This window comes from Haplochromis burtoni, unplaced genomic scaffold (genome assembly GCF_018398535.1).
Source record: "Haplochromis burtoni strain Fernald_Lab_line unplaced genomic scaffold, NCSU_Asbu1 Contig_45, whole genome shotgun sequence".
NCBI lineage: Eukaryota > Metazoa > Chordata > Actinopteri > Cichliformes > Cichlidae > Haplochromis > Haplochromis burtoni.
Window position 1 is genome coordinate 700,029 of NW_024582406.1, and position 16,142 is coordinate 716,170.

The following is a 16,142-nucleotide window of genomic DNA, read 5'->3' on the forward strand; positions in this document are numbered from 1 at the left end:
ATATACACATAATTTAAGAAGAAGAATAAAGTGCTGAATGCATCTATAAAAAGCTGCAATTACACCGCTTACAAGAAACGTACTGACTGAACTAGAATTCACCCAAGACCGCAAACGCCTCCATTTATTTGTTCTTCAGAAAAATTCAGTGACATAAATGCGGCGCAACATCTTGCAAAAAGATGGACGAGAAAAAAGTCGAGTGAGGTCACGACGTAGGATTTTCAATTCATGATTAACACGGTCAAAAAAAAAAACCCACAATGCTATCATCAAAACTACAATATGTCACTGTCAACACTTACACATTTTGATGCTCTCTTTAAAAATAAAACCCATTTATGGTCTTGATGGGGGGGCAACACATTTTATAGCTGGTTTCAAATATCAAAATATTTTATTTAAAAAATACAGCTGATGATTCTCCCAACCAATCACACCTCAGAGTCCCTGATTCTAGCTTCCTCATGGAGGCTTTTATCAAACTCACAAAGTGGAATAGCTAATAAATTGAATTGCAAAATTTTTATTAAAAAGAAAAGTCCACAATGACGCCACAACGTACAGATTAAATATCTAACTCCTCATTTTTCCCCCAAGAGTTTTTCTTGTTCACTTACACAGATGTTTGTCAAATATCTCAGAATCACTGCATCGTGATAACTTCGTTATCTTATCCAAAACCCTTCAGTTGATCCAAAACACTGCAGTGACAAGAAAAGGCACATAATATTTGTCCTTCTCCTGACACACAAAGTCTTTAACAGTCAGGACCCATCTTATTTTAAAGACATCATACTATTATGGCGTTATTTTTGTGCCACTATTCTGAGCGCACGTAAAAAAAAAAAAAGTTTGCAGGTGCAAGTGTTGCATTTTGAGGAGAAATTTATTGTATTTCGTCCAAAACTCAGACATCTCTGAAAACGTTTAGAGCACTTTTGCAAATATGTGATGTCTCGATAAATCGAGCAGATATTAGAAGTTTACACAGCAACATTCTCACATGAAAACATCTTTAAAGGTTATTTTGTGACCCAGAAAGAGTAATATTTCAAACTCCGCCACTTTGCGTTCCTCCGCCACTGCCTCGTTTGAGCTTTGGATGAAATGCATTCTGGGATATTGCATTTCGTCATTTCGAGCTGATTGGAGACCAGAACAGCCAATCAGATATTTTTGCATCCAAGTCAGTGATTGGCTGGTTTTTGTGGCACAAATATAACAGTGTTCAGAAAGAGTTGAGCGCGCACAGGCAGAAATGTTGAGAGCGCGAGCAACACATTGCGAGCGAGTGCAAATACAAAAACTGAGCGAGAGGAGCTGCTAGTGTGTGTGTGTGTGTGTGTGTGTGTGTGTAATAGCAAACACTGAAATACATTTTTTGCACGCTGCAATGAATTTTGTTCACTCAAATTCAGCTTTTCTTCGCTCAAAATAATTTTCTCCTCAAAATGCAACACTTGCACCTGCAAACTTTTTTTTACGTGCGCTCAGAATAGTGGCACAAAAATAACGCCATATACTATCACATTTTCCCAGTACACCACATGACCTTCATGCTGCAGGCTAACTTGGTGTTTCTAGAGTTTCTAAAAGTAGAATTTGAGGCAAAGCTTCAGCTTTCAGGCCCCTCTGCTGCTGAACCAGCTCCTATTTTGGAGTTGGTAGACTCTTGTTTAGATTAGTCTTCAAACTTTCAGCCATGGTGGATCAGGTGACCCTGAACCATCAGGGTCATACTGCTATAGGCTCAGACTGCTGGCTGACTGACTTCACGCTCCCTCCACTTCCTTTAAACAGGGAGTTCTTCGTTCCAACAGTCACCTCATCAATAGATTGTTATGAGCTTGTGCTACATAAACAAAACTGAACTAAACTGAACATAATGTGTCGCACACCCACTTATTCCATTATTCCCTCCCTACTGTTCTACTTATGTTGTAGAGCTTGTGTCCGTTTACTCACCATGGCTCCCACGCCGTAAGCAGCAGCCGCCGGAGCTAAAGCGTGGTATGGATCTGTAGTGTACACCCGGCCATAACTGGGAACAAAAACACAAGAGATTACTTAACAAGGTCAAAATAAGTCTGGCAACTATGAACTTTGCTGTTGTCCTGTTTTGGAGAGCTTCCTTTCTAGTCTCCCTTTGAACCCTAGCAAGCGGCCTAATTTTGAAACTTAAACGCAGGTTTAAAATCCACAGAAAGAATAAATGCATCTTTTGCAGTTGCTTCAGCACAAACAGAAGTGGACGATTACTTTTTTTACGCACAAAAATAAAACTGGTTGATGAGCATCTGTAGAAGAGCCCATTTTCAGTCATATATCGAAGTTATTTCCTCATTGTGCTACAACCCAGGAAACAGCAGCATTAATCCATCACACACTTTAAAATATATTTTATTTCTATCCAGTTAAAAGCTTCGCATAGGCCAACAGCACGTCAGCTAATGCAAATCAGCGTCCTGCCATGCAATACCTGTGCGCTGCCTGACATTAACCAGCCTGCAGAATTCGATTAACTCTAATAAAATTAAATGAATGAAAAGCGGATGAGGGGAAAGTCCTAGTACAGTCAAATGATAATTCTTCATGTCAACATTTTATTCTTTCCCCTCTTTCATCTTTTCTGGCTCTCCTGCGCACATAAGGAGCCACACATTGTGCAAACATTGGCTTGAAAGTGCAAATGCTCCCCCCACTGCGTCCCAATGACAAAAACCCTCAGATACAAGATTACATACAACTCTTACTGTTATCTTATCAAACTGTTATCCAACATAAGTGAACCTTAAATCCCCGAACTCGATTAAAAGTTTTCTCTCTTACTCAAAAAATAAAAAATAAATAAAAAAGCCCCTAAAACACAATGAAGGATCAGAGCCTTTCAGAATATTAACGCTTCACCTCGGGAGCTCTGCCGTACAGTTTAGCGTGTCTACGTGTATGTTTGTGTCCTGCCTTGACCTCACCTGTCACTGTAGGCAGCAGCTGCAGCGGTTGCCCCGGTTACAGCCGCAGGCTGGGCGTAGCGATAAGCGGCGGCGGCGGCTGCAGCAGCAGCCGGGTAGCCTCCCTGAGAGAGACACATACAGCAGAGCTAACTCGCACGCCTCTGAGGAGGAAGATACCTGAGCTACCGTGTGTCAAGGAGGAGGGGCGGGAGAGATGCAACAAACTGACATTTGGTTCAGAAGTTACGAATACTTTCTTCTGTGTATTCAGAGCACAATTACTTTCTTATCGTCTACGATAAACATACAGTTTGTGTCAGTATATTGCATATGCATAGGGGGAAAAGGAGGAGGTGGTGGGGCGTGATGGAGGAAATGTTTTATCAGTGAGACAGGGAGAGGAAATTGGACTGTCGAAGTCGAGTTAGATTGTATTATTACCGCTACGGGAGAGGGGGAGGTAAAAAAAAAACAAGTAGTGGAAGACAAAATGCGCACACATCTGAGGCCGTATAGAAACCTCAGTGTCTTGGGAAGATTAAAGTAATGAACAGATACATCAAGAGGACTCCTACAGCTCTAAGGACACTAACGGATGCTAGTGTTGCATTTCCAGTGGTGATGGAGAGTATTTGCTTATGACAAAAACAATATTTGTTATTAGAAGTGTTTCTTTTGCATGGATTTAGAACAAAGACAACAGAGAGAAAGACTGAAAAAAAGAAGGAAACAAAAAGGTCACACACACTGACACACCCACACAAGCCTAGACTGACACTAAAATCATCTCCTTGCACTGAGACTGCATGCATGACCCAAAATTACAATCCAGACCTCCTTAAAAAAAGAAAAACAAATAAAAAGAAACAAAACAATCCCACTGCATTTGGACCTGATCAGAATGGAGAATATCCAAGCACAACAGAAACATCCCAGCATTCTCAGCGATGGCTACGAGACACGGACCAGAGGGAGGCAGGTGGGGTACAAAATGTTTATTAGTGGGAGAGAGCAAGGCTTTCTGGGTAAGTGGAGGGAAAGAAGGAGCAGTAAAACAGCACGCCGGCATGCAGCAGCTGATCAGCACATGCTTCAATAATCATCCTGGGGGTGTGCAGTTAATTCAGGAAGAGACCATGTTCTCCATTTCAGCTTGAGCCCCCTCTGGGCAGAAGGCTTTCAGGGCACTGACTAACGTTCACGGGACACTGCTGTAAAATCACAGCCTCAGATTTAGAAACAAAAAGTTTACAACACAAGGGACTTCGAGTTTATGATAATCTGATAATAATAATATGGTGGCATCCAATTGGAAATATAGTTTGTGTTTTAGTTTTTGGAAAACGCAGTACAGTCAAAGGTTTAGATATACTTGCAAAAGACATCTATGGTATATTAAAGCAGTACTGGGGCAATTATTTCTGCAGCCAAGTTTAAATAAACCTGATTATGTGAAAGCATATATTAAAACAACATTTCTGAAACAAAGTAGCACTAGAGTATCTGCATTCACCGCCTTATGGAAAAGGTGCAAAATACAATGATTTGTAAATCATTTACGGCTTATTTTCGATACAAAACATGAAATACTGAAACTGGGGAATGTTGCACCATGCTGCATCACCTTGTCCTGTAAAAAAAAAAAAAAACTGTTTTGTGTCTGGACTGCAGGGAGGTCAGTTTAGCACCAGAGGGATGTACTATGAACCATAATTAGTGGCTTAGTGGGCCACGTCAAACTCCGAGTATGCTTTAAACTACATTTTGCACCATATACTGAGTAATTACTCGACAGATGCTGTACTTACTAAGCCACTAATCTACCTCGTTAGCTGTGAGATATTCCTTTAGTTGGTTTTCTAGCGTCACACAATTTTTCCAATCACTTGTTGTACCTGCTCCAAAACAAAACAGAAAAGTTTCTTGCCTAAAATTCAAAACTACAAACTTTTCAAACTACATTTCTCCGTTTCCTTTTAAATCATTTACAAATCATTGCACTCTTATTTGCATTTTAGGTCAAACTTTCTTAAAAAAACGAGTGATGACAGGTCAAAAAACAGAAGCACAGGACAACCAGATGTCTGCTTGGTGGTGATGTGGAGGGGGAAATCTCAGCAAACCACTTCCTGCTGAGTTATGATCTGAATCACTAGATTCAGCATGATTTTCACTGAGTAAATTAGAGGCCTCAGTAGATTAAAATAAACAATAAATAAAAAGGGACATTGCTACCATATGAGCATGCTCAGTGCACGCCTCATCCCTTACCTCTGGTTTCAAAATAGCACGAGTCAGTCTCATGAGGTTAACCTGTACTGTACAGTCATGTGAAAAGCAGCGTTGTTTACTGGACTCTATGCAGTGCTGTGAAATGTTCAGTGTTATGCTTCCATTAAAGCCTGGATTATAAGCCGCTGGCCGAGAAGTTATACCTGTTATGCTTCTGGGCGCACGTGTAGTTTGTGTGTTGCGATGTAAATTATCCATGGATGAGTCTGCACAGGCCCTCATGCCAATCATTTGATTCAAAGTTTGGGTCTATGCATTTGTGAAACAGTGTTACATCCCAGTTAGATTGCTTTGTATTTGTGTGTGGATTGAAACGTGCTTGTGAGTCCTCAACAGTTAAACACAAATCACTCATTTGTGCACGTTTGTAAACTTTGTCTCCATATAGATTTTTGGCCATAATCCACAGCACCACGTTTTGTGAATTGGGTTTCTTTGCACCGTGGAGTCACAGAGTCACTCAGCAGGAAAAGGAGCAAATCAGCAGAATGGCTGAAAAAAAGAAGTATGAGCAAAACGCCTGCAAATCTAGACGAATAAAAGCAACGTTGTGAAGAAAAACAGGCCAAAATTCCTCCACGACGATGTGAGAGCCTGATCTCAGTAAACAGCTAAGGGCAAACAGAAAACGATCCAGTTATTGCTAAGTTGGCGGATTTCTTCACAGGACTGCACCGAGTGAAAACTTCTCTTTTCTACATGACTGTAGGCCACTGATACTTACTAAAAATACAGTCAGCTTTTGTAGCTTATTTTTGACCAGTCTGAGTTGTCCTTGTATCTACTGAGGGATCTAAAAAAGAACATTAAAAAAACCCTCACTTGTTTTTCAAGTGACATAAAAAGTCGATTTCCTGCCGTCTCAAATAAAGAGCAGCTGTAGAAATAATTAAGGAGCCCAAACTGCAGTGATATAAGTGTGTCTGACAAGTGAATGCAAACATTTGACCAGAACTTTTACAACTGTATGCATACTGCCATCTTTTCCAACACGAGAACAAAATAAGAGCAGATGTCATTTTCCACCAAAACTAGCCAACCAGACAAAAGAGACCAGGTTCTCTTTTGAGCAGGAAGAAAAGCACTCCATACAATTTAGTACTTTTAGTTAAAAAACAAAACAAAAACAAAGCTCTTTCCCACAACTGGAAAAGCAAGAACAAAAAAGAAAAATCAGTGAGTTAGTAAAAGAATAAAGCAAAATTCAAAGCAGCGGTAATTTTTAAAACAACTAAAAGACAACATGTTCCAGATCAGATCAGAAGATGATTCATAAGATCAGAGGAGGTAGTACAGTAAAACAATGCACACTCAGGGTTTGGTGTTGAGTTGACCCTACCTGAGGCAATCTGGGACTAAGGACTGAGTCCTGAAACACTAGTCTATAGAGAGAACAGAAACAACCGTTGTCAACCTGGATGCACACACGCACGCACACACTCATTCACTGACGCACGCTGCCGCATCCGCCTACAGAGCAGCCTTTGTAGTGGTGTTGTGGATCCCATCACACGATGTCATTTATTCAGTTTTATTTCATTTTTAAATGAACACAGCTGGTGCTCAGTTGTGTGATAACCAGCACGTTTGTCGACGAAAAACAACGCTCATGCACAAAAGACAAAGGACCTTGTGCAGGTATGTGGCATGTCGTGCTTCTAAAGAGTTCTCACCATTCACCATTATGGAGGCAGCTCTGTGCAGCGCATGACCGGACACACATGCAGAATCACCCCAAGAAGGAAAAAAAAAAGAGCAGGAGAAAGCCGTGAGGGGAGGGACAGAGATGGTGTGTCGGTTGGAGGTGAATTTACTTACATATAAGTCTGCGGCTCCGTAAAACCCATCCTGATACACCACGCTGAGAGGAGGAGGAGAACATGGGAGGGGGGGAGAGAGAGAGAGGGGGGGACAGAGCGGAAGAAGAGCAGGAAGTGGAGGGTGCAGTGCGAACAGAGTGGTGCACGGTCCCAGAAACCCAGGGTGGATGGAGGTCACAACACAGCAAAATAGAGAAAAAGAGGGATCAGGTAGAGAGAGGGAGAAAAAGGAAGAAAGAGGGAGAGAGAGAGAGAAAAGTAGTTATTTCACACCCATGCAGCATGCAGAGGAAATACAAGTTCCATTTAAGCTCCACAACTGCATCTCAAAAACATTAAACAATACACTCGTGGGGCTAATACATAAAGGTTATTGAACTGAAATGAGACCATAAACGGCTATTGCTCCCCAGCTAGTAGAAAATCTGGCCAATAAAGGCCATTTTGAATAGATCGTTTTATGAGGAACGATGTCTGGGAGGTGTAGTTTTCAGTGGAGCACGTATGGAGAAGGTATTTCCTGCATCCCTCACCCACCCCACGCACAATTTCATCTCGTTTCGCTTTATTTAAATGTCATGTACAGACAAGCCACCGGTCAATTTGGCTTTGAACTGAATACGATCGCAGTCGCAACCCTCATTAGCCAATCATCGCAGCACAGCAACAACATGCACAGTGCACACACACCGAGGGAACAAAAAACGCAAAAGCAAATCATGGTAAACGTGAATAATCTAAAGCAAATCTGTGCGCAAGGTGACTGCTGCTGTATAATGTCTGCATGTGGTCCGTGTGTGTTTATGCAAATCTGCTGACGGTAGGATCTATGTGTTTATTCAAATGAGGCTTCAATGGTGCAATCCCATCAGTGTGTCACACTCCACTGAATAGCTTGTAAACGGACTGACAATGTGCCAGTTGGACTGCTGAAGAGAGTGAAGTGTGGATAATGTTTGAGCATGAGGAGTGAATGAGCACAGCTGTGTTAAGCAGAGACCTGGTCAAACAGAATTTGGAAAATGACTCATGAGGTGATGCTCGGCGGATTTACCGAAGCACTAAACAAAACAGATCCTGATTTTTTTTTCTATATCCAGAATGAGCTTCAACAGCAACAGCTCTTGTTTATAAAGAGGCAGGTTATCCTCACCCAGGATAGGCAGGGATGGCAGGCTGCGGCACAGCGGCCCGCACAGCACTGTAGACGGGCCGGCCTCGGCCCCGGAGGTGGGCACCGCGAAATGCCGCTGCCGCTGTTGTGGCTGCTGCTGCTGCTGTAGGGTAGGGAAACCCTGGAACTGTAGGCGAGGAAGCAGATAAAGAGGACAGGAGAGGATTAAAGGAGCAAAGATGACAACCCAGGTAGGAAATGGAATGACAGTATATAAAACAAAGTGACACTCGGAATAAATTGAAAGAAAGGCAGAGGAACATTCCAACTATAACACAGAGGACTGTATCAATAAAACTGTCAGTGAGGAAGAATGCTGGGTGAGCAGTGCATTAATACAGATTAACAATCACAGTGTGACTAAAATGTAAAGTGGGGCTGTCACTCTACAGCCAGACAGACCATTTTGTGTGTGGCTTGAAGAGACAGAGATGGGCCTTACCTGCGTAGATCTCTGGTCCATACATAGCTCCCACCACAGGACTCAACTTCCACCCTGCTAATAGTCACACAGAGAAGGGAAAGAGCAAATGATAAACAGGAGCCGTCTTTAAAGTGTTAATGCCTGTCGCATGCATAGTGCTACCCCTCAGCGTCCTTGTAGAAGCACTTACGGTATGATAACAGTACCCCATCTGTTTCTACAGCAAAAATGGTTTATCCAGTATATTACATATGGTGTACTGTGGATATGTTCTGATATTCCCTTTTACTGCTGTCATCAGTTGCTTGCTATAAAGATCAGTTGCTGGTAAATCTATGAGAAGAAGCTGCTATTCAAACCTCCTGTTTGCAACGGCAACCAATCAAAACATAAAGAATACAATTCTTGTGTTATTCGTTTTTTTGGATGAACTGACCGACCGCACCAGAACCGATTATAAAATACATTTTGATTATTAAAGTTTCTTTTGTGAACTGTGAATGACGCAGAGCTCCGAGTGTTTTCACACCTGCAGTTTGTTTAGTTTGATCTGAATCAGTTAATGAGTTTGTAGCTTTTCCCTTTAGTTTGGTTTCTTTTACAAAAAATGCATCACTACAAACCACGTTCAGTCAGATTATCAGGTGTGTCTGAGGCAGGAGAAACAAAAGTAAACGTGGGGAATATGGATTCATTTTACAGCTTGTTGCTAGCTCGCAATGACCGTTTGTACACTCTGTGCATTGATGGTAGCTGCTGCATCCCAGAATGCAAAGCATACCTCGCTATCACTCAAACTTGCAGGTTGCTGGTTCAGCTCGCTTTCACACTGTAAACAAACCATACGGACCACCACCTCTGATGCGTCTCGGTGCAGTTGTTTTGGTCTACACCCGAGTGCCAATTTGTTCGCATCTGCTCAAACGACCCCGCAACAAGTAAGAAAACTGTGCCAGAGTCTGATTCAAATGGACTAAAAACCAGAATAAGAATAAGAAGAATAAGAACGCAGAGCTGGAAATGAACTTAAAGGACTGCGAAGCTATAAACTATTCTCCGCATGTACCTATGTTTGTATTTTTAGACAGGCTTGGGTTCATTGTTTGTGCACATCACAGTGTGTGTTACCATAGGGTAGTGTGCTGAGAGCTTCTCCATTAGGATAAGGGCTGACCATCTTCTTGTTAGTCATCACTCTGGCGGTGGCGTTATTCACCTGGGGGATGGAGGAGCCAACAGTCAGAGGCACAGACACAACAGCTCAGCAGAGGAAAAGTAGCACATAGTCTGAAATGTAAATCTCAAGGCCAGGGCTGATATGCGTGGTGTTTTGTACAGTAGATTGAAAAAGCCTGCTGCTGTGTTGAGTTATTATAATAGTCTCTGCTCATCGTGTGGCTGACTTTGTTATTAAAAAGGAAATAGCGGTATCATTTGGGATTATGGTTAAGCAATTTAGTTGTGCCAACATTGTAGCTTATCTTCTTCCCCCAATCAGCCTTTCCTAGTCTGCCACATTTCTTTATTATAATAATAATTATCATCAAAATGCACCCTTGAAGGTCAAACAATATTTTCTTCTGCTGGCACCACATGTTAAATATTGTGCACATTATAGAGAAATCTGCCTCTGCAGAATAATGAAACACAACATCACAGGCTGGAAAATAAAAGTGAGTGCTGCTGCATTTCATCAGCGACGAGGCTGCTGACTCTTGTTTATGTAGCACGTGTATGTCTGTGTGTATAACTGGATGGAGATTGTTAGGGGACTTTTTAGTCATCATGCAATAAAAAGCAGGTTGCCCAGTAGAGATTTAGTGATTCGCTATGAACAGATACAAGGAGTGCCACTGGTGACACTGGTTGTATTGTTGATGTGCGCATAAACAGGGGTGGGGATACAGCAAAGGAAACTGAGCTGTACTTATTTTTTGGCAAGTACTGTGGCTTTTTCTTCTTCTTCTTCTTTTTTTTTTTTTAAAGGGGCGTGCGTGTTCTGTGCATGCTCGCTGACATTTCAGACTAATGCTCCGGCCTTTCAATCCAAGACGGCTGATAATCTCCTCTCTGAGCTTCAAAGGCTTCTACTCCGGTCCCTTGATCTATCCTCATCTTCCTTTGATGGGCTTTAAGAGAGGGAGATTGTAGCTCCCTGTAATAACCCATACTGTCCAAGTGTGCTGTTGAAGTTACACATTTGACTGTGTGGCAAGCTAAAGATTAATGACCTTTTGCCCAGCGAAGAGCCTCTGCTTGTGTGTGTGAGAGAGAGAGAGAGCGAGAGAGCTTGAGGAATGAGAGTGCTTGTGTGCGCATGCACGCTTCACTCCAATTTATAAGACCATTAAGGCTGCCTTTCGCATCGCCCCTCTCAGTGAGTCATGTTCTTTATCTGCAGAACTTCATTCAAATGGAAATGAGGTTTACCTCATTTTTCCCTCATTGCAAATGACAAGGTCAGTGGCAAATGATTCAATTAGCCGGGCCCGGCTACCTCTCTCACACAACTGTGTGCTGGTGTCTGAGTGGAAACATTCTGAAATCTCAGTTTAGTCAATGAATCAAATTTATGCAAACGTTTGTGTTACAAGAGGGAAAATTTCCCAGAGGCTTTAAGCTTGAAGGTAACACTACACTTAAGGCCATTATATAGCGAGCGCACTGCAAAAAAAAGCGACATAAAACTTTTTACTATATGTATAATTCAGTATCAGTGTGCTTTTTGACCTACAGTGCACTTTTTGCCAAATACAGTGATCTGATTGGTCACTGTTAGAAAAATGCTTCAAATTCATCCAGTGAAATCACGCAGTCGGTGTGAACGTTTCAATTATGAATAGACGAGTCTAAAAGATATCTAGCACAATATATTTGGATGGATATGCTGTGCGCAAAGGCCTTTACCCTGTAGCAACGGAACATTTAAGCTACTCTAATAATCTATTTGTTTACTGAGGTTTTGCAAGAAATGTGACCTCTAACCATGTGACGTTAACTTGTCTGCCATTTTGGACATGTGACAATCACGTTGGCAGTGTAGGATCAGGCCAATAAGGCCTAGAGTTAGATCCACAACCGTCTCACAGCCACAACTCACAGGAGACAAATGAGCATTTCCCAGTTCAAAACGTTTTGAACACCTTTTGAAATGTGTTTGTTGCTGCATGAAGGCAAAAACTTTGCCATTTCCGATTAGCACTTTTTCAAGTTTAACTACCACGTAGCTGGTGGTTAGCCAGCATTTGCAGACAACCATGAAAACCCGCCGAGAAATGCATCAATCTCTTAGCAACCAAAGCAATCACAAGGTGTTTGCATCTGAAACATAAAGGAAGCACAGCCAAATCAGGCGGGGAATACAAATATTGGTTGTATCACATCCAATAGGGCAGACAAATCTTCGTTTTTCCATTATGTGCATGACACTGCATGAGAAATCTAAATATATAGCTATTTTGTGTGTGTGTTTGTGTGGTTTGTGTCATGCGCAATTAATGAAACTGGGTAAACGATCGGCAGAAACACATGCAAATCAGCAGAGACCAATACGGAAGGCAAATCTTAAGTGTTAATGATTAACCAAACATTCATCCTTTCTCAGCCCACTTTTGCCCTCCCAGTCGGACCCGGACAGTAAAACCAGACAAAAACAAAGTCACATTTCCATATGAAACCAAACTTGTGGGGTTTACGTACCTAAAAAGAAAATAGTTTTAAAAATAAAATTCAAAAGAGAGGGGGAGAAAGAGTGGGGTAAAAAACATTTGTTCGACAAAATTAATAATCATATAACACAGAAATTACACGCAGCCAAATACGGGCGCATCACATGACCAAGAGTGAGTAACAAACTAAAAAAAGAAAAGAATGAACAAAATAAAAAAATAAAAAAATAAACATTTTAAAAAAGGAAAATTTCAGCCAATCAGCAAGCGTCGGATGCAGCATAGAGACCAATCAAAACAATCGCAGCACTCCCACACCAAACACCTACGAGACAAGGATGGAGGTTAAGAGTACGGGATGCAAAAGTGAGAAGTAAAGAGACAGAGCCAGTCCATGTACGAAATAAACAGGAGAACGAAAAGATGGAGTGAAGAAAAACGAGAACAAGGGAGAAATTTTTACATGAGCAACACACACACAGAAAAAAAACAAACTAAAAACAGTTACTCTTTAAAATAAAACATATATATATATATACCAAGGTGCATCATTCAAAAAAAGCAATCAGTTTTGGTGACCATTCTCCTGAAAAATCTCACTGTATGTGGTGGGTTGAGAAACAGAGCACCAAAGGATGGAGGGAGGAGAGCGAGAGAGAGAGCGAGAGAGAGAGAGAAGGAGAGAGAGTGAGAGAGAGGAGGAGAGTGAGAGAGCAATCCTCATTCCCAAAAAAGGAGAGAAATAAAATAAACACGAGACACTATGCCAGGCATTAAAACTGTGTGTCACAAACTGAAAGACCAGTACACTATGACTACTACTACAACTACTAACACACAGACAGTCCACTACAAGAAAACCAAACCAAAGGAACAAAAAAGAAAAGTAAAAGAAAAGGCAGCATAATAGAGACCCAAAAAACAGCAAGGTAAACCCCATATCGGTTTAGAGATGCATATGGTTACACAAAACTCGCTGATTCAGTAAGTGATAACAAGCTGGGGGCTGCATCAGCTTTTCATTCACTCAAACTTGTTGTTGTTAGTTTATTGTAGGCAGTCACTTTAAAATGAGTTGCACCAAATAAACTACTTCTTATTTAGGTTTCATTTAAAATCTAAATAGAATAAAACACTACATTCACAGCTAAACACTCCCAGGCATTGCTGTTGTGTAACAGAACCAACCAAAAGAGTGAAACCAAGTGCATCTTTCCAGTGGCCAGCAGGGGGCGATGCCTCCGGTCAGAATTTAATATGAGGAAATTAAGCTTACTTAATTATTAACAAATAATTCACTTATGGCCCTATTTGGCCTTAATGGAAAATCTAACCAGCACTTAATGTATTTAGGCATAGTCACGGTTACCTGCTGGTTCAAACTGAGCATCACAATGAGGTAGAAATGTGATATAAGTGTCTTCAAATGTGACATGCTTGTTAGTGCCAGGCAGGCTGAGGAATTCACAAAAACTGCTGATCTACTGGGATTTTACAACCCAAGCATCTCTAGGGTTTATACAGAATGGTGTGGAATGTCCTCATTTTTTCAGTCTGTTCCACTTGCTGCTGTGGCATCATCTGATATATAGTTTAACTGCAAAAACCCCTTCCAGCTACCTCGTGTGTGAAGTGTTTACAAGAAAAACAACATACTGCAAACTTTAAAAGGTATATCACAAACATCTGTGAAGTTCCTGTTGAAAAAGGCTAACAGGTCTTAATTGGATAGTAACAAGTTTTAATGGTGCAACCCATTTTATTCAACTGCTGGACTGGAAATAAGAAACTTTCCAGCCAAACTTGTATGAAAAACTGGTGCAACTGTGTCTGGATGGTTCCTAATGGTTTTACTTGTACATCAATTGAAGAAAACATCCCAATATATATATGTTTATTGTTCCAATTGTTTTTTTAACGTCAAGGCAAAGCCAGTGTGCTAGCCTCGGTATGTACATTTGTGAAATCTTTGCCTTGGCAGTAAACACAGAAAGGGCTCTCCTGGCATAGCGACTGTCTGCAGTATGATATGCCAAGATCCTGCCTCGCCACATGTTCAGCATTAGGCCTCGGCCTGTGTGAGCGGCAAATCATTTTTCAAAACACCGCGTCCAATTGGCAAATATCTGATAAATGTGCTCTCCCCGAAAAGCAGACAGACCGGTGAAATTAAAAAAAAGAAATTAAAGAAAAAGAAACAAAAACTTGAAAACCAGGGTAGCCTTAAATTGCCCTGCAAGTTCTGCATTCAGTCAAAGCGATCGTAGGCAGCACAGGGAGCAAAGCTTTGTTTCATTTCTGCTGATTTCTTTTTTATTAATCAAGAAATGGATGCTATATGCATTGAGTCCAATGGAGAATTAATAAGATGGGATTGTAGATAGCCGTGTCGTTGCAATAAAAGAGGAGGGTGATTACATTCGGTCATTCCCAGTGAGGTGTTAATGACGTGGTGGAGGAGGGAGCGAGGGGGTGGGGGACGGCCATGTGGAGGAAATATTACTGCTAAAAAAGATCAGGTCTGTTGGAAGATGCTGTGTCAGTCTGTTTGTGTGAGAGTGTGTGTGTGTGTGTGTTTGTGATATTGCAGTGTGCACTGAAAAATGACACAATACCAATAAGGCCTCACACTGCATGGGCCTATCGCATTAAAAGCATCGGTATAGAGAAATGTAAAGATTAATAGTGTTAATGTAACAATAGATAAATACCCATTTGAAGGGTGGGTGGGAAAGGGGATCAATTTTAGTGATAGATGTTTGTACACAACTTACCGTTACCGTAGAAACAGCGAGTGGTTACCGTGGAGACTGACAACAACACACAGAAGTCGTCAGGGAAACAGAAAAAATATAATAAATAAAGGAACAAATAATCCCAGGAACAAAAGAAACCTAAATGCCCCTCCCCGCCCTCCCCACCAACCACCACCTGTTTTTGCCCCAAACCTGATAGCAGCATAGTTAGAGCTCAGAGCAGAGTACGAGAGAAAGAGGAAGGGAAAGGAGAGAGGATGCTAGCTCTCGATGCTCTCACCATTGTAACAACAAACACGTGGCAGCAAGGTGTTCGGCGCTCTAGAGAACATGGTCCAGAAGAATGGAGGTAACTGGGGAGGGGGACCTTAGCCACAAAATAACTAAGGAGCAAATGGAACACCTCCAAGGAAAAGAAAAGAAGACACCAAATAACACCACCCTCCATCGTTAGAGCAGAATAGCAAAAGTCAGTTTATTGCTGCCTGGGTCTATTTCCAGTCAAAAGGGCAAGCAGGGACATTTTTGGATAGAAATGGACTGATTCTTGTGTAGCAAAGTTACGCCACAGAAGGAAGAAATGTGTGTTTGGACACTGAGTGACTATAATTTCCACTTTTATCCAGTCACCACAAAAGAGCACACTGAAGGCCAGTCAAACAAGAAAAACTAGATGGATGATAAAATAAAATAAAATAAGGCAAAAAAAACCAAAGAAAACCGACCAAACATCTTTTCGTCTGTTCCAAACTAATCAATACGAAATGACAGAAAGACAAACGTGACTGGCGAAAAGAGAATGAAGGGATATTGAAGAGAAAGAACAGAGCAGACACACAGCGACAGATCAAGGGTTGAAAAGGGCAAAGTGCAAACTCTCTTTCCCCGTTTCTTTCAACCGCTTTCTTCGTAAACACACACGGACACGCTCACATTTCATTCATTAATCTTGGCCGTGGTGACTCATGCAGTAACAGAAAGCTCAAATAACAGATCAAATACTGTGTGTGTGTGTGTGTGTGTGTGTGTGTGTGTGTGTGTGTGTGTGTGT

The 16,142-nt window shown here is 41.5% G+C and overlaps 1 protein-coding gene across 9 annotated transcripts in view; it reads right to left on the bottom strand.

The window, feature by feature from the left end:
* LOC102292836 (RNA binding protein fox-1 homolog 2) overlaps positions 1-16,142 on the bottom strand; it is a 51,511-nt gene that overhangs the window by 3,527 nt on the left and 31,842 nt on the right. For 5 of the 9 annotated variants that reach the window (XM_042220240.1, XM_042220241.1, XM_042220238.1 and 2 more), the window contains 4 exons: positions 9,796-9,883; positions 8,686-8,742; positions 8,223-8,370; positions 3,796-7,110 (listed from right to left, as the gene is read on the bottom strand). In XM_042220240.1, coding sequence (XP_042076174.1) covers positions 6,813-7,110; positions 8,223-8,370; positions 8,686-8,742; positions 9,796-9,883 — 591 coding nt within the window. In that variant the 3' untranslated portion in view covers positions 3,796-6,812. Of the gene's footprint in view, positions 1-1,968; positions 2,045-2,975; positions 3,080-3,795; positions 7,111-8,222; positions 8,371-8,685; positions 8,743-9,795; positions 9,884-16,142 lie in introns of those variants that run through there. The other 4 variants (XM_005940770.2, XM_014339551.2, XM_014339557.2 and 1 more) reach the window with 4 other exon arrangements.